Consider the following 18,940-nt stretch of genomic DNA (forward strand, 5'->3'; position numbering starts at 1 on the left):
GTCGATTCAATTTAAGATTGTTCAAATCATGACCCCTGGGGTATGATGGGGCCACAATATGTGATCTAATTTTTTACATAGACATATAATATAGGAAAAATTTTTGTTAGTGAAGAAAAAGATGGGCCATAGTGACTCAGGTGAGCATTGTGACCCATTGGCCTCTTGTTTATCATTTACAAATGCGAGAGTGTGAAAATAACAAGGAGCAATATAATTCCTTGTACAGTATGTGTTCTACCCATACAATAGATCCACAAGTATTACTTCAGTGCGAGATCATTACAGTGGGAGCCTACCATTTGAATACTGTATACAGGGTTATTTTCATTCTGTATTATTTTCGCCCTTTCACACTTGCAAACAATTTTGCCCCGTTTTAATTTCGCCCAGTCACTGTTTTGTTTAAGAAATTATACTGTTTTCTTTGAATTCATCCAGTCTTAAATTCGCCCACTTGTGTCTAGGGCGAAAGGGGCGAAAATAAAACGGGGGTGAAAATTTCCCTGTATACAGTATATATATATCTGTGTGTAAAAGGCTAGATGTCTACTGAGATATTCTACCTAAATGACCCTAACCTTGAGTTTCCAGTTTGAAGTAACTGAAATTCTGAAGTATGTCAATGAAAAAGACATGCATGTTTTTTTTTTTCTGAGTAAATAAGTTTTAAGGATGAAAAGGTTTATTTTCCCTTGAGAACATTTGCACTAAGTAATCAGTGTACACATCAAAAGATTCAGAATTGTTACTGCTAGGCCAACATTTACACACTGAATTGTCTACAGATTTTTCCGTTTGTTTCCTATGATGAAGAGCATACGGCAGGTGTGACCGGTGGGCAGGGGATGCTAACTCCTCCATGGCACCTGATCCCACCTCTGATGTTGCTCACTCCTCCATGGCACCTCATCCCACCTCTGATGATTTAGAGGTCATTGTTTGCCCTGCTCCTGATTTGTATTGACTGGACTTGAATACTGTTTGTTATCTCCACATTTCATTGCTGCTACTTTTCATTCTATTTATGCTACAGTTTTCAACTGCACATTTCACAATGGCAATATTATCTTGAAAACTTGACTGCATGCTATTAGATAGTTTACATGCTGACTTGCAACAAACATTGTCTGGCTGAGATGCAAGTCATACATGTATTTTTTAAGATAAGTTCCAGCAGATCATTTAATTTATATTGATTACTTTATATGAGTTTGAATCACCCATTAATGTCAATGTGGTATCTAAAACCTATGTTATGGGGTACCATGGGAATGTCACATTTTGGATGCTTTCTCTTAACAAGAGGCCCAGGGGCCACATCGCTCACCTGAGCACTGTGGCTAGGAAAAAAGCAAGGATCAGTTAAGTATTAAAAAGCTTTAAATGCATAAGTGGTCCCAAACTCCTACCCCTAAAAGGGAGGGGGTATGATTTGAACAAAATTGAATCTACACTAATTAAGGATGCTTACATATTTTTTTGACCGTGTCCTTTTTCTCCTACAACTTTGAACTTTCATTGTGGTCCCACCCTATGCCCAGGGGGTCATGATTTGAAGAAACTTTAATCTACACTATCTGAGGATGCTTCCATATAAATATGACCAATCATAGCTTTGCTGTTCTTGAGAAGAAGATTTTTGAAGATTTTTCAAATGTATTACCATGTGAAACTTTGATTGTCCATTGTGGCCCTACCATAGTACCCCCAGGGGTCATGGTTTGAATAAACTTGAATCTACTCCACCTGAGAATGTTTCCATATAAATATGACTAATCATGGCTTTGCTGTTCTTGAGAAGAAGATTTTTGAAGATTTTTCCTATATACTCCTATGTTAAACTTTGATTGTACATTGTGTCCCCACACTATCCTCAGGAGTCATGATTTGAACATGCTTGAATCTACACTATCTGACAATCATTCCACATGAGTTTCATCTTTCCTGGCTCATTGGTTCTTAAGAACTTCAAGAAGATTTTTCAATGATGCTGTTAATTTTTTGCTATTTCGTAATTATCTCCCCTTAGAGGAGGAGGTGGCCCTTCATTTGAACGAACTTGAATCCCCTTCACTCAAGGATATTCTGAGCCAAGTTTGGTTGAAACTGGCCCAGTAGTTCTGGAGAAGAAGATAAAACTGTGAAAAGTTTACAACGACTACGTCGACAGACAACGGACAAATTTTGATCAGAAAAGCTCACTTGAGCCTTCGGCTCAGGTGAGCTAAAAATATACAAATGTAATTTGAATCCTTGTATTTTAATATATTTATTTGCTATTAACATGTCTTATTGTGTATGTTATTTTTATATTAAAATTTAAAATTAGCACCTAGAATTTTGCAAATACATATACATGTACTATATGAACAGACCTAACAACCACGTACAACTTTTGATATACATGTACTTACACTGAACACATTATTTCATATTGTAAAATTAACATGGTAAATATAAAGAAAAGGTTATAACAAAAAAGTCCTATGCAAAGTACTATTAAATGAATCTGGAAAATTTTTTTAAAAAGATCATGCCAAAGATGCAGTCAATATTGTATTAACAAACATAAAGTACAAAGTTTAAGCAACACTGATATCTACTAGAATTCTGACATATAATAACAGGTTAAAGATAAAATGTACAAACATGCATATAAAATGAATCTGACTAGCATACAGGAAAGGTAATAATAATAAACAATTTCATCCGCAATTTTTCCACAACATCCAAACTACTAAATATGATATTCTTTGTTGTACTTGAATTACTCATCCCAGAATTCATGTAATCTGATCCTCTACAACAGCAGCAAATTTTATTTTACTTCATGGGGGACCAAGCAGTGGGAAGGAGTAGACGACTTTTGGTGCAATAAGGTTTGTCTGTTGAAAAATCATGAGAAAAACATTTGTTAGATATATGTTAAACAGACAGCTATTAAAAAATTTGTATTGTCAAGTACAATTCTGAGAATTTATTTATCGAAACTTTATTTTTATTAAAAGATACTCTGGGAAATGTTGTGCCAGAGGTACGCAATTAAAAAAATTCAAGTACTAGCCCACAGGCTAGTGACAGTAATAAAATCACTAACCCCAAGTAAAAAGTTACTATCCCAATGTAGGAGAAAAAAAGTAACAACTAATACTGAAAGAAACTTGGGGTACTGTGAGCAATGAGCTCACAAAATGATACCCCCCGCCTCGTAAATGTTTGTAATGGCAAAGTCCATGTTTTGCTAAGGGAGACCCGAAATATGTGTCTGATCAGAAAGTGAAATAGGAAATGCACAATAGCACTATGTAAGAAAGATTCTGTGAAAGTATCATTAAATTTTATTCAGAGGTATAAGAGGAGTTGTGGATAAGAGATGGGTACCCCTCAATATTATCAAAAGAATGACATTGTCCATGTTTTGCTATGGGAAACCCTAAATATGGGTCCAATCAAAGAGTAAAATAGGAAGTCACAATGGCACTAAATAACAAAGATTCTGTGAAAGTCTCATTAAATTTCATTCAGTGGTATAAGAGGAGTTGCAGATAAGAGATGGGTACCCCAAAGCGTAACAGATGGACAGACAAACGGACACCCCCATCACTATATACATCCTGCTTTTTAAGCGGGGGGAGGGGGTATAAAAAATGCACTCACATGATCCTTCCGCTGCACTGGTTACAATGTCGTCAACAGATTTGTGATGCCACAGCTGGTATGCTACAAAAGGTTTAAGAAATATAACTTAATTTCTTCTTTAACAATTTAAAAAGAAAGGGATGCCCATGGGCCACAACATTCACATGAGAACTTAATTCTACACTGCCTAAGTATGCTTCCACATAAATGTGGCCAATCATTGCTTTTTTAAAGATTTTTCTTATGTATTCCTATGCAAAACTTTGATCCCCCATTTTGGCCCCACCCTACCCTTAGGGATCATGATTTGAACAAACGTATATCTATACTATCTGAAAATGATTCCACACATTTTATATTTTCTAGCCCATTGGTTCTTGAGATTTTTTAAAAGATGACATTAATTTTTCATTAATTTGTAATTTGGCCCTCCATTTGAAAAAACTTGAATTCCCTTTACCCAAGGATACTTTGTGGCAAGTTTGGTTGAAAATGGCCCAGTGGTTCTGGAGAAGAAGATGAAAATGTCAAAGGTTAACAACAAAGGTAGACAACGGACAAATTTTGTTCAGAAAAGCTCACTTGAGCCTTTGGCTCAGGTGAGATTAAAACTACATGTATATTCAACAATAATAACAGGGCCCTTTTCATCATAATACTGCTCATTCTAATATTCTCTGAAGAACATATCTAAAAGCCATTGCAAAGGATAAAACTTTTGAATGTAATATCAACATTTTGAGATATATTTGTGCCACATTCAAGACACTCTATTATAAGACAACACAGATAGAATTAATCATAACAGAGGAATAATAACACTTAATTAAAACATAAAACCAATGTTGAAAATTAAACAAGTTTCATGTTCTGCAATAAATAATCTTGATTTAAGACTTAAATTTCAAGTGTGCAATTTTCAGTATACAAATATTCAAAATAAATGCATTTTTTGACTGTTACAAATCTGTTAGTAGTTTGGACTTTCAGTAGGCAGTGACATGCATATATCTATGTACAGTACTGTATTACCATCCTTAGCTGCATCATTTTTGCAGTTTGGTCCAGGTTGGACTTGTACATGTATTATATGGGAATGGACCTACTCCAAAAACTAACATGGCTACTTCTTTGAAAAAATAAGTCAATGCAAGAAGCATGACTTGTATTGAGCATCCTTAGATGCCTCATCCATACAAGTTTTGAAAAGGTAGTGATAAAAACTTGAACCTGAGATGCTGATATCAATAGTTTGCCACAGCTCATCTCAACTTCTTGAAGATACATGTAGGTTTTTGGGGTTTTTTATTAAGTGAAACAAAAAAGCAACATTCTAAATGTGCAAAAAGAATATACCCCATAATGTTTTTTACATACATGAACTGAGAGATCCTATGAGAGAAGAAAAGGTTCCAAGTAACTGTGCATCTCCTCTAGTTACTGGAAGATCCTTCAAAGGTTTTTCTGTGCAGCAAAGTTCATACACACCTGGAATATGTAGATGATCATGTGTCATGCCGTTTAATTAATAATAATTTAATTTTGGTTGTAATGCACCATTTCATTGAATAAAAAATTCACTCCATATCATAAACTGTGTCACCTGCATCACAATGACTTGTGTCAAAAACGCATCCACCTGACGTTACATTTAAATTTGTACAATACAAAGTCATTTTTAAGAGCAATCACCTAATTTTTTTACACTAAGTGAATGAAATTAAATTATAAGGAATGAATTTAATAGCACCCGTCCCAATTTATATGGTATAAAATGGGTTGGAACATTTTACTCTTTTTTATAAACCGCTTCGCTGTTTCTAAAGGGTAAACTGCCCCAACCCAGTTTATACCGTATAAATTGGGTAGCTATTAAAATTAATTCCTTAAATAATTAAAACAAGGCATCATTGAGATGGTGACCATCTCAAAGGGCCCTGCATTTAGCAAAGAACATTAGGATGAAAGTCCCTTTATCCAAGGCTCTTTGGGTGAAGTTTGAGTCAGATGGTGCAAATGGAAGAAAAAAACATAGGTAATCGGAGATTACAGAGCTCACCTCAATGAATGTTGTCTTTAAGTAAGGCAAAGTCCCACACTAAACTAATAATCTAGGAGTGTGCATCCCTAGATGCAACATTTATGCAATTTTGGTCTGATAGGGCTTGCAGTTACTTGGGAATAGACTTATCTGAAAACTTAAAACTAGTCACTCATTCAGAAAATGTAAGTCAAATCCAGCATTCGAAGCAAGTTTTGAGATTGTTCGTCCCTTGATGCATCATCCATGCAAGTTTGGTTCAGATAGGCCTTATAGTTACTTGGAAATGAGATCTGCTCCAAAAACTTTAATCTGGTTACTCATCCGGAAAATGTAGGTCAGATCCAGCATCCGAAGCAAGTCCAGTAGCGTGCATCCTTAGATGTATCATCCATGCAAGTTTGGTCAACATAGGGTTTATAGTTACTTGAAAATGACATCTGCTCCAAAAACTTTAACCTGGTCACTCATCCTGAAAATGTAGGTCAGATCCAGCATCCAAAGCAAGTCCAGTAGTGTGCATCCTTAGATGTATCATCCATGCAAGTTTGGTCAACATAGGGTTTATAGTTACTTGAAAATGACATCTGCTCCAAAAACTTTAACCTGATTACTCATCCGGAAAATGTACGTCAGATCCAGCATCCGAATCAAGTCCAGTAGTGTACATCCTTAGATGTATCATCCATGAAAGTTTGGTCAATATAGGGTTTATAGTTACTTGGAAATGACATCTACTCCAAAAACCTTAACCTAGTCACTCATCCAGAAAGTGTAGGTCAGATCCAGCATCCGAAGCAAGTTCAGTAGTTTGCATCCTTAAATGTATCATCCATGCAAGTTTGGTCAATATAGGGCTTTTAGTTACTTGGAAATGAGATCTACTCCAAAAACCTTAACCTGGTCACTCATCCGGAAAATGTAGGTCAGATCCAGCATCCGAAGCAAGTCCACTAGTGTGCATCCTTAGATGTATCATCCATGCAAGTTTGGTCAATATAGGGTTTATAGTTACTTGGAAATGAGATCTGCTCCAAAAACCTTAACCTGGTCACTCATCCAGAAAATATAGGTCAGATTCAGCATCTGAAGCAAGTTTAGTAGTGTGCATCCTTAAATGTATCATCCATGCAAGTTTGGTCAATATAGGTCTTTTAGTTACTTGGAAATGAGATCTGCTCCAAAAACCTTAACTTGGTCACTCATCCGGAAAATATAGGTCAGATCCAGGATCCGAAGCAAGTTCAGTAGTGTGCATCCTTAGATGTATCATCCATGCAAGTTTGGTCAATAAAGGGCTTATAGTTACTTGGAAATGAGATCTACTCCAAAAACCTTAACCTGGTCACTCATCCGGAAAATGTAGGTCAGATCCAGGATCCGAAGCAAGTTCAGTAGTGTGCATCCTTAGATGTATCATTCATGCAAGTTTGGTCAATATAGGGCTTATAGTTAGTTGGAAATGAGACCTGCTCCAAAAAATTTAACCTGCTCCAAAAACTTTAACCTGCTACAAAAACATCAACCTGGTCATTCTTCAGCTGAAATTGCAGCATCTGAAACCTTGACTGGTACAATGAAACTAGAAGCATCCTCCATGCATCTCTGACTAATATAGGCCATAGAAGTACTTGAAAAGAAAACTGCTCCAAAAACCTTAACCTGGGACGCCGACGCCGAGGGTATTACATAAGCTCCCCCAACTTCGTTGAGGTGAGCTAAAAATTGCCCAAGAAGAATTTTAAAGACATTTATATTTGCTATAATCTGACCAAGGACACAACACACCTATGGGTACTCTTATGGGTGAAGTTTGAGACAGGTAGGGCAAAGGGGACAGAAAATATGCTCCAGACAAGGATTTTACACAAATTGAATACTGGTTTGAAGTCATTGCATACCCTATTCCCACGGGTACTCTACAGGTGAAGTATGAGCCTGACTGGGCCAAGGGGGGAGAAAATATATAATTTGGACAAAGATTTTCTACAGAGATGTTTTTCAATTAACCATTGCATGAAAAATTGGTTAAAGGTCACTGCACACCCTCTTTCCATAGGCACTCCATGGGTAACCTTTGATCCCAACTGGGCCAAGCCCAAGGGGAGAGAAAATATGCTCAGGACAAGGACTTCACAGAGAGGTTTTCGACCTTGACCTTTGGTCCAGAAAATTGAATAAAAGTCACTGCAAATCCTCTACCCACTGGTAGAGGGTGTCTATGGGTGAAGTTTGATTCCAACTGGGCCATGGGGAGAGAAAATATGCTCCAGACAAATGAAATCAGGTGGACAAATGGACAGAATGATCCCTATACAGCACTCGCAGAGTGGGGCCCTAGAAAGGTGAAAGTTAATATAGCTATGGACTCGCTGACTGCTGTCAAACTTCCTTGCTACCTGTGGTTTACTATTAGTTTGTATGAAACACCCTCAAAAGCCTAAACAAAAGAAAAAGAGACAGCTTTTAAAGATACAAGTACTAGACTTAGTATAGTTTACGATGAATTTGACTATTAAATTTTACCAGAGAAAGATGACAAAGAGCAAAGAAACACTGACAATAAGAAACTATAACTTAATCATTTACCTTTTCAAATAAATATAAATCTTTCTTGGATTTCAAAAATGGGATCAGTATTAACGGAACTTACATTTATTTGACTTCTTTTTTCATCTTCATTTTCTGTTTGCACAAAATTTGTTAATTTTTAATACATGTACTTTCTTTCTGCATAAGACTACTCTTATGGAATTTTTTTTTTACACTGTCTGCATAATCTTGCTGGTCAGTTCCTTATTTAGCTATCTGCTGATCAGTTTCATACCTCCACTGTCTGTCTGCACTAGGCTACTCTTTCTGGTCAGTTTCAGTAAAGCATTGTCTTGACGATCCAACATTGGCAAAATTTTTTTAATGTACTGAGCAAGCCAATCAGGATCATTTCCTAGTGCCTGTCTCACATCAGCTCTATGTTTCAAACAATCTGCAAATTCATTAAAAATATATAGATATGTTTTACTGTACATTAGTTGATTTTGCTGTAACTATTTGTGCATGTCCAGTATATTTAAGTAAATATCTGCTTAAAGTTCTACTATACATTAATAAAACAGTCTTTCTTGTTGTAGAAGTGGAATGCAGTTAAGTGAGCTAGTTTACCATATTCCCATATATGAACAACATCATTGATTCCTCCAATCTCACTGGTCCAGTACCCTATCAGTTTAGAATGTTTGGTTCGTAAGTGCAGGTGTTCTGCTGAGAGTTGAATAAAAGCTTTGAAGTCTTTAGGATAAATGCTGTAAGTCCGCAGTTCATACACTGGTTCATCATGTATACCACGACTGTTTACAACCCTTGAAAAACACCTTGAAATGAGCTGGAAATAAATAAAAATATACCTAAGATATTTTTTTTCCATTTACAAGTTATAATCTAGTCTGTTCGTGTTTATGCATTTCATTATGAATTTGTATACAGCACCTTGTTTACCACTTGCTATCTTGAGATATGCTGATGATTTGGTTGAACAGATATCTTTTTATGAGTGTAATGGTTTGGGCCTAAGATATTGATATGATTCGATATGAATAGTGATCCAGGGGTCCTAGCTGGGTTCCATTCCCAGTCCAGCCATACATTTCCTCCATTCCTGTTACAGATTTGGTGCCGTGCCATGCCCTGGAAGTGATAAAAAGACCTGACAGGTAGAGCCTGGGTTGGTGTCTTTGGGGGTAAAGACATTTAAGGAGGGAGGAATATGGCAATCAGACACATTTGATTCCTGGTGGCCTGGATAGCTTAGTTGGTAGAGCACCTGACTAGTGATGCTGGGGTCCTAGGTTTGATTCCCTGTCCAGCCATATATTTTCTCCCTTCCTGTTAAAGATTTGCTGCCATTGACCACCCCTGGACTTGCAGGTGAAAAGCCTGCCAGGGGGCAATTAAGAACTTGGGTTGTGTCTTCAAGGGCGAAGACAATTTAAGGAGTGAGGAATGTAATGGTTTGGACCTTGAACATAGGCCTTAGGTGTTTGAGCACCTGACTAGTGATGTAGGGGTCCATGATTCCATTTCCCATCTGGCCATACCTTTTTTCTCTCTTCCTACAGTCCTGTTACACGTGTTTTAAAAGCAAGGGTGTGAATTTCATTGTCTTTTTCTTAAAATTTTATACAGATACAGGTAGAAACTGAAAGTACTAGTAATTTTAAAGAGTTCAGACGGTAAATTTATCTGCATGAATGCCCTCATACCTTTACTACTTGAACTCCAGTTTCAGTTTTTAACTAGGCCTAGTAAAATACCACAACTTGACCACAGGTACTTGTGGACATTTCAACTTCTTTATCAAAATTTTCCTGAACTTTTTCGTACATACACCTCTGGCTTTTCCCTTAATTCTATAACACTCGGAACTCGATCGTTACACGCTAGGTGTCGTTTTTGCATCACTTCCGTAATTTCTACTTTGACATTTCCAAATCTTGTAGCATTTTTCCTGTTTGACGATGAATACTCGGATTATTGTGGAATGCCTAGACAATTAAATAGCACGATTAAAGACATAAATATCTGCCGAAACAAGATATCATGACACATTTTGGTGACATGTAGTAGTTAAATGATATTTCAGGCCTGATATCCCAGAGGGGTCCAGTGTTAACAAATGGAAGTGACTTACCTTCTCTATTTTATAATGCCTCGGGTAGGATTTTTTAATAAAACGTTAATTCTACGTTATTTTTTTTACTTTTCATATGGAATACATTGTAAATGTGTACTAGAAGAATAATTTATGAAAAAAGACATAAAAATTAATTTCTGACCCGATGTGTATATTCGGGGGGGGGGGGGGGTTGTTCCTGCCCACATGACAAGCAGTCTGTTGCATGTGCATATGAATTTTCAAGGTATAGTTTAAATTAATCACAAATTTTACTCAATCTCATAAATTGTTGCGAAACCTACACTGAAAATTTCATACACATACCCGTCCATTCTTCGCTAGTGCATTCACGTATGCTGCCATTCTCATGATTCTGGTCAAATCTGCATCTAGAAAAGTAGGTCAAAACTTAGTGAGGTACAGTGTACTGTATCGGAGCTCCAAGGTTCTTCCTTTCGAACTTGAAAACATCCGAAACGTTCCGATCTGCGCTTGCCAACTACCAAACGGATTTCTCCATGGCGAATTTTCATTGGGTTTTGGGTGAAGACTTGACCAATTGGATCATTCGAAAGAATTTGCAGTTTGTGAAAGGAATAATCATGGCGGCGAGATGTAAACATTCCTAAAGTCTGAAAAGAAACATGATTTTTAGTTTATTTTTGCAAAGGAATCTGATTTTATCCGACTCATTTGCTATGCAACTGATAAATGAAATTTCATTTACACTGCATATCCGTTCATTTTCATCTTAAAACTTGGAGTTTAAGGGTATGTTCGCACAGGCTAAATGAGCAGATGAGATTTGCGTGATCTGATGATTTTGATATCGGATCATGTTGAAAGCTGGCATGTATTTCAAATTGATAATTTTGTACCCAGGGTTAAGGAACTAAGATAAAACGTGTATCGTCAAAATGATATTGTCCTACGCACCCGGTTTTACAAGTAAACGATAGAATTCGTTCCCTGTGTTCACATGGTTCATGGTGTGGTCAGTTTGTAGGAAAATAAATAGGGACAGATAATTCTAATCAACACGTTTACTAAAAATAATTAAGTGAGTTTTGAATATCAACATGGCGTGTAAATTCTAAGTGAGAAAAAAACGTTGAAGAATGAGTTGAATTTGTCTACCTGTTGGCCAGGTCCAGTACAATCAGTACATTTAGCTACATAGCTAAAATTACCTACCGTAGCTTTATTTACCTACTTCAGGTAGCTTTATTTAGCTATTTCAAGGTAACTTTTCACAATTTTTCCTATTATTTTAAAAAGACAAAAAATCGCAAATAAATGACTTTTGATAGTTATACTAGAGATTATTTAAAAAGCAATCCAATGCACAGATAGTTTTAACATTGCTGCGTTTGAACACTTTTAAGGAAAAGATGTATTTCCATTGTTTGAGTAACTGTACACCACCTTGTGTGCAGTGAGGCATGGATAAGTATGATTGCTTCTCGTGCTCATGTTAACTTGAACTGGTTTTTTTTTTTTTTTTTGTTATTTCATTCAAGAAGTAACTGATTGGTGGTCACAAATTAACTGTTGTTTATAGCCCCAAAACTTGTAGAACTTTGATTGAAATTGCGCAGAAAAAGACACATCCCCAATAGTGATTTTTTCATGAATTGTTTTCAGATGAGCTTAAACAAGTTAAAGTTGAAAATTATCACTGCGTCAAAGTGCAATTTTCTGCACCTCCTGAGAAAAATGCTAATTTAAGAAAAAAGTTTGATTCAGTAGCTAAATAAAGTTACTTCAGGTAGGTAAATAAAGCTATGTAGGTAGTTCAAGCTACGTAGCTAAATCTAGTGATTGTACCAGACCTGTTGGCATGAGTCCATTTGCACACAGTCTGTTTGCCATAATTCTCATTTACCCTGTACCATGTTCATCATCTTGTTAGCCCTATTGAAAATATTATCAGGGGCCTATATATTAATGGAATAGGCAACTCTTGCAAGTCTCATGATATCTCGTAAGTTGCAGTATTTTGTAAGCCAATTTTAATTAAATCATCTCCAATACTATCAAATATTTCAGACCAAAACCTTAATTTATCTATCAAAAAATTATTCAAGATTTGTTGTTGGCAATGTATGTACTCCTTATCTTAGTAGTAATTACGTTTATTTCAAAATAGGCATGTGCCTTTGATCGGCAGTATTTCCGAGAATTCATCCATTTTGGTGTTTGATTTATATTTAGATTATAATGTATGCTTTAAAATTCATTAAAAATACATTCCAATACAAAAAGAACAGATTATACTAATCCGAAAACGGGCTTTTTACTGGGAATAAACATACTTTGAAAAACTTGCAGTGTTGTGCATGACATTTTGGGTAAATGAACATGGCACTATTGGAGTTGCCTATCCTGTTAGTATATAGGTCCCTGCAGTTATTGTATATTAACATTTCTGTTGAATTTTAACTTAAAGTTTTTAAGCCGTTTATAGATCAAGTAAAGCATTGTCTATTTCCTTTCAATAAATAAATTGACTATTTCTAATTTTTATTGTTCATCAAAGATGTATTTTTTGATTATTGTTAATTTAAAAGAATTTAATACACTGTAAATTATAAGAACAGCTTTTATCTAAGACTTTGTTTGTTTTTCATTTATTTGTGTCATATTGTTAAAGAAATTGAGATGTTAATAAGCTATTTTTGGAATGAACAGATCGAGGTTTTTATCTTTGAAGATTCTCTTATTCCTGCATTAGAATATATAACGTTACTTATAAATTAGTGAGTATATTTAGCAGACGTTGATTACTACAATTAAAAATCTTCTATTAAAATTATTCATTTAATGGATGCATGCATTTTTTCATCCATACTGTATGTACAAATGTAATGAATTTTAATTCATACAGAAAAATTCATGAAATTCAATAAAATGAACATAAATTACAAAAATTAACCAACAAACGTATTCAACATAAAATAGGGTGAATGCACCTTCAGCAAAAGAATTTCAGAGCAAACAGTAATAAGGGCAAACATGCTCTAGGCTGAACGAACATACATTCAATTAATTTGGCAGTTATTTTCAGTGTAATTCCTTTTATATTCTTCAAAATTCTTTGGAGCGAATCTGCATGCATACTTCCATTTCCTACGTTGCAACTCTATGGGACATATTCTAACTGTGATGAGGGCTTGTCCCATAACACAGTTAGATTATTCTAACTACAAGGACCTATTTTACTGAAATTATAGCACAATAGTATATGTGTTCACATTGGGGTATATTCATTTTCATCGCAGACACTAGACATAAGATGATAATTTTTTTAAATGAATAACATGCACATATTTAAATTTAGTAAAGATCAAATTAAATATCTTGGTTAAACCATTTAAAACTTTTTTATTTTATAATGAGATCTCACTTAGCTGGTGCATTATTTTTATTCTAGCATAACATATATTAAGAATGGCGTGGAGAGGATTAGAAGGAGAAGATTTGAAGAATAACATTCGACAGCTTGTAATTGATTTTGAGCCTCACATAAGAGAAGCTGGAAACTTTGAAATTGCTGAGGAGACCTTGCTCCACCTAGAAGAAAATGAGCAACATTTTCACAGGTTAAAAATGTCTTTTGAGTGTATGTAAAAATAAACTTTCAACTGAATTAGACCAAAATGCATTCATTTTGTCCAAATATAATTTTATAATATTGATTATGATAATAAGATATGATCATGATTTACTCCATCTAAAACAAAGTTTAAAATTTAAAGATTTTTCAATACATTATTTGAATAAATATTGTGAGTTGCAAGTTGCATGTCTCTTGTTTGTAGATTTGAGTTTGTAAAACAACTGAAGAGAAAGATTGATGAAGCTTTGAGTCCTTTGATTGAGGATGAGATTGAAAAGTTTGCTATGGCTGGTCAAGTTGACACATCAGGACAAGAGACCTTGGTTAGCAAGATCACACAATGCGTCATCCATTCCAAACCGTACGTACAATGTATAAATAAGCTTTTATAAGGGTCAGCCCAAACATATTCATTTTATGGGAAAGGTTTTCTAGTAAATGTTGACTTTTCTCCCTACTCTTATTCTAATGAAACTTTGAATATACTCACCAACATGATCTGTTGTATTTTAAAAAATTTAGATACAAAACATTTTCTTTCAGTTATTGTGACATGTCAAGAAAAATGAAAAGATACATAACAGAGGCTGTGGAAGAGTTGATAAAAAATTTTGATGCAGAATTTGGATCTGGAAAACACAAAGAAACCTCTGATCCTCTGATATATCATCGCCATAGTCATCATGTTGATAGTGATGAAGAAGAGTCCTCGTATGACAGTTCATTTCATCAGGTGACAATTTCAACCTCAAAAAAAATTATGTGACATTGATCTTGAGTCAAATTTCATTTAGAATGTTCTTCAGAAAAAATGTGAATTATTAGAATGTTAATTCATGTTCAATGTTATGGGCAACTTGCATGTAGACTCAAACAATTTTTATGTAAACAGTACTTTTTGTTATTAGGGGATGCTATTGCTGCCAAACAGTGAGGAATTGCAGTCAGTTGCAGACAAGCTTCATAAAAGCAGAGACATTCAGGTAGTGTATAGATCACTCACAATATAATTCAATTCAATTCAATTCAATTTAATAGTTTATTTACCAATTAAGGGCCCTCATGGGGCAAAAAGAAAGTACATTGTAAATTAACATTTATATATACATGTAGTCATATACATGTAATACAATATACATACACAAAAGAGAGAAAGAGTTGCATGATTGAAAGGAGAAAGACATAAAAAGGAATAAACCAGATAGTTTTTATACATATACATGTATATAAATTCTGCACAAATAATATCATACATCATATATATGCAAATTTACATATTTATATCATACACATATTAAAGTACATATTTTTTTTTACATAATTTATCATAAAACAGTTCACATGCCTCAGACTTGAGTTATGGTAATGCTTTTTGTAAAAATCTTCCAAGAGAATTCAAAATATCTAATTCCTCACAGTTTAGAATCCAGAATAATTTTTGTTTATCAGGCAATTTTGTAAAATGTTTTACTTTGGATGAGATTAAGTTAAATAGGTCTTCTCTTTCCTTTGTGAATTTGCTACAGTGAATAAGGAAATGTTCTTCATCTTCAATTTGATTAAGCATACAATTTTTACATATTCTTTCTGTTCTAGGTGTGTTATTATATCTGCCTAAATCTGTAAAGAGCCTGTGTGCTGATACACATAATCTACAAATTGGCTTTCTGTATTCAGGTTTTAATAAAATTAGATATTTTTCTAGTCTAAAATTGTTCTTCAGAAACAAATAAGTGACAAGTTTACCCTCTTTTAGTGTTTCATTTAAGTGCTGCCAATCCATAGGGTATTTTTCATCTGGGATTGTTTTAATGAAGTTACAAATTTACTCTTAGTATATGACATAATGTTTTGAATATCAAGAATTCTTAGTAATTTTTCTATCGAGGAATACCAAGTTGTTCTTTTGGCGAGATGAAGTTCCTAACTACATGTGAATGCATCTTTTAATAAAGGAAAATCTGATGTAAAATTTTCTAGTCTGTAGCAGTATTTAAGTAATCTATTGACAATATCATAATGTAAAGGATATCTACCCAGTTCTGAAAGAGAAGCATGGTTCATACTTTTCCTATTCAAACCTAATATAGTTTTACAGAATTTGATGTGTAAATTTTCACCTATAAAGTTTTTGTAGCATAGTTGCATCAATACATCATCAGATTGCTTTATTTCTGAATTATTAACATTAAATATTCCCCATATTTCTGAGCCATAAAGTAATATAGGTTTAATAGTGTGATCAAAGACATTTAGACTGGTGGATATCCCAGTATTTAAGCTAAGGAAATCTTTTCTTAGTTTGAAGAATGCTTTTAGTTCCTTTTTGTATAACTCAAGTTTAGCCATTGAGAAAGTCCCTGAGGCTATGAAATGGATGCCTAAAGTATTTATAACTTGATACACATTCAATATTGAAATTTTTTTTAATGAAATTTATGTTTAATTGTTCTCCCAGCTTTATTAAAAATGATCATTTTTGTTTTATTAGAATTTACTTTCATACCCCAGTCATCACAATATTTCTCTAAAGAGTTTAATCTTTGCTGAAGTCCTCGTGGTGATGATGAAAAAATTAATTAAAACACAATTTTTTACATTTTATTTTCTTCTTTATGCTTTGTGCTTAATATAATTATTTTGTCAATGCAGTTTTCTATATTTACACTTGTGCAATGCGTGTAAATGATTTTTGTTTCTGATATTTTTATCTGCAGTCTAAGACAGAAGCCATGCAGATTTTGAATCAGAACATGCCAGCTGACTTCATTAACAGTGACTACTGGCCCCAGATTCGGAAAAATTTGCTGGATGTCATGACCGAGCCAGAGGAACTACTCACAGTAAAATACATTTTTTTTAAAAAAAAATTGTGTTTAACAGAATCATAGATGATGGATGACAAAATGATCAAAAACAGTGTAACTTATTTAGCAAAAGTTTGAAATGTCCTGTTGATTAACAGAGCATTGCAACTATCATTGAAGCCTCACTTTCAGCATGATTCATTGTAATATTTGATATTTTTCATATATACATGTACATGTACAAATACATGTACATGTAATAATGTTGTGCAATTCAAAGATATTCTAGAATTGCTAAATAATGAATTGTTTTCTTTCGTATGTAGCACCTGCCTCTGAAGTTCATAACCAGAGCTTTTGTGACAACATCACCACAAACTAGAGAAATTTATACAATGCTTGGTGAGAAAGTCCATTTTTATTACCAGTAATTGTATAGTTTTTTAATATGACTACTAATACTTATAATTTTATTTTATTTATTTTTTTTTTTTTTTTTTTTTGAAGACATTTATTTTAAGAAAAATAAAGTGTTTTTTTTTTAGAGAGAGGAAAAAAACCAAGACAATTCCACCTATTTTATGCACAGAATATTTCAAAATAAGTACCTTATAATTAAATGTCTAATTTTGCAGCTGAGTATCTGATAGGACAGTTTCAAACACGGAAAGGAACGATACCAAAGATAAAGAATGGTCTAGACATAACAAATTCTGCAATAGCTAAACTACTTAAAGCAGTAAGTTTTTTTTTTTTTTAGAGTTTATTGCTGCAAGAAATAAACAGAAAATCTGACATTGAATTTTAAAATAAATATATACAGTCAAACCTCGTTATCTCGAATTTCACAGGACCAAGAAAATACTTCGAGATACCCGAGGATTTGAGATATTCAGGGTAGAATACTTAAGAAATAAGCGCTTGGGACTTCAAAATAACTTCGATATATCCATGGTATTTGAGAAATCCGTGTTCGAGATACCGAAGTTCAACAGTACTTTTAAATAAGTGCACTCAAATTTATAATTTAAGATAAAACTACATGTATGCCAAACACAGTTTGTCCTGTTTGTTGTGTAAAAAATTGATAGAGTCATCATACAGAAAATTGTTAGGTCACCTGAGTCACTCAGGTGACCTATTGCTATCCGTTTTCGTCCGTCGTCTTCCGTCGTGCGTTGTGCGTCGTGTGTTAAATTTGAACATTTTCAGCTTCTTCTCTGAAACCGCTGAACCAATTTCAGCCAATTTTGGCATATAGCATCTATGTGTGAAGGGGAACAAACTTTGTGAATTTCACGGTCCCTGCCCCCCTGGGGCCTGAGGGGTGGGGCTAAAACCACTAAAATTATTGCAATCTTTAAAAATCTTATTCTTTACTCCTGGACAACAAGGGGTAAAACTGCTGGCATGATTGTAATAAGCATTGAGCCCTCTACCAAAATTGTGAAATTCATGGCCCCAGGGTCATGGGTTCTGGTGCTAGGGCAGGGCTATATAGATCATATAGTGAAAGTGCATTATTTCTTTGAAAATCTTCTTCTCTACTCCTGGGTATTATTGAAACATATTGAATACATAGTTATGATAAGCAAGGGTGACTCTACCAAAATTGTGAAATTCATGGCCCCAGGATCAGGGGTTCTGGTGCTAGGGCGGGGCTATATAGATCATATAGTGAAAGTGCATTATTTCTTTGAAAATCTTCTTCTCTACTCCTGGGTATTATTGAAACATATTGAATACATAGTTATGATAAGCAAGGGTGACTCTACCAAAATTGTGAAATTCATGGCCCCAGGGTCAGGGGTTCTGGTGCTAGGGCGGGGCTATATAGATCATATAGTGAAAGTGCATTATTTCTTTGAAAATCTTCTTCTCTACTCCTGGGTATTATAGAAGCAAATTGAACACATAGTTATGATAAGCAAGGGTGACTCTATCAAAATTGTGAAATTCATGGCCCCAGGGTCAGGGGTTCTGGTGAAAAGTGGGGGGGGGGGGGCTCTATTGATTATATAGTGAAAAAGCAAAATTTCTTTGAAAATCTTCTTCTCTACTCCTGGTTATTATTTAAACAAATTGAATACATAGTTATGATTAGCAGGAGTGACTGTACCAAAATTATGAAATTCATGGCCCCAGGGTAAGGGGTTCTG

General features: G+C 34.5%; 2 protein-coding genes across 2 annotated transcripts in view; one reads left to right on the forward strand and one right to left on the reverse strand.

Moving 5' to 3' along the window:
* Window positions 1-2,256: 2,256 nt before the first annotated feature.
* Window positions 2,257-10,778, reverse strand: LOC133205570 (protein NipSnap homolog 3A-like). Its single transcript, XM_061341408.1, has 6 exons — window positions 10,680-10,778; window positions 8,846-9,065; window positions 8,511-8,669; window positions 5,020-5,130; window positions 3,661-3,723; window positions 2,257-2,888 (listed from the first exon to the last, which is right to left on the reverse strand). The coding sequence occupies exons 1-6, from the start codon at window positions 10,722-10,724 to the stop codon at window positions 2,827-2,829; spliced, it is 660 nt and encodes a 219-aa protein (XP_061197392.1). The 5' UTR covers window positions 10,725-10,778; the 3' UTR covers window positions 2,257-2,826.
* A 243-nt stretch (window positions 10,779-11,021) lies between these two features.
* Window positions 11,022-18,940, forward strand: part of LOC133205507 (protein broad-minded-like) — a 34,154-nt gene continuing 26,235 nt past the window's right edge. Inside the window, exons 1-8 of the mRNA XM_061341334.1 lie at window positions 11,022-11,126; window positions 13,789-13,957; window positions 14,177-14,335; window positions 14,518-14,707; window positions 14,883-14,957; window positions 16,692-16,817; window positions 17,108-17,183; window positions 17,417-17,520. Of these exons, the coding sequence (XP_061197318.1) occupies window positions 13,806-13,957; window positions 14,177-14,335; window positions 14,518-14,707; window positions 14,883-14,957; window positions 16,692-16,817; window positions 17,108-17,183; window positions 17,417-17,520 (882 nt within the window). The 5' untranslated portion in view covers window positions 11,022-11,126; window positions 13,789-13,805. The remainder of the gene's footprint in view (window positions 11,127-13,788; window positions 13,958-14,176; window positions 14,336-14,517; window positions 14,708-14,882; window positions 14,958-16,691; window positions 16,818-17,107; window positions 17,184-17,416; window positions 17,521-18,940) is intronic.

This window comes from Saccostrea echinata, unplaced genomic scaffold (genome assembly GCF_033153115.1).
Source record: "Saccostrea echinata isolate AGI-Se365-2 ecotype Australia unplaced genomic scaffold, CSIRO_AGI_Sech_v1 ptg000054l, whole genome shotgun sequence".
NCBI lineage: Eukaryota > Metazoa > Mollusca > Bivalvia > Ostreida > Ostreidae > Saccostrea > Saccostrea echinata.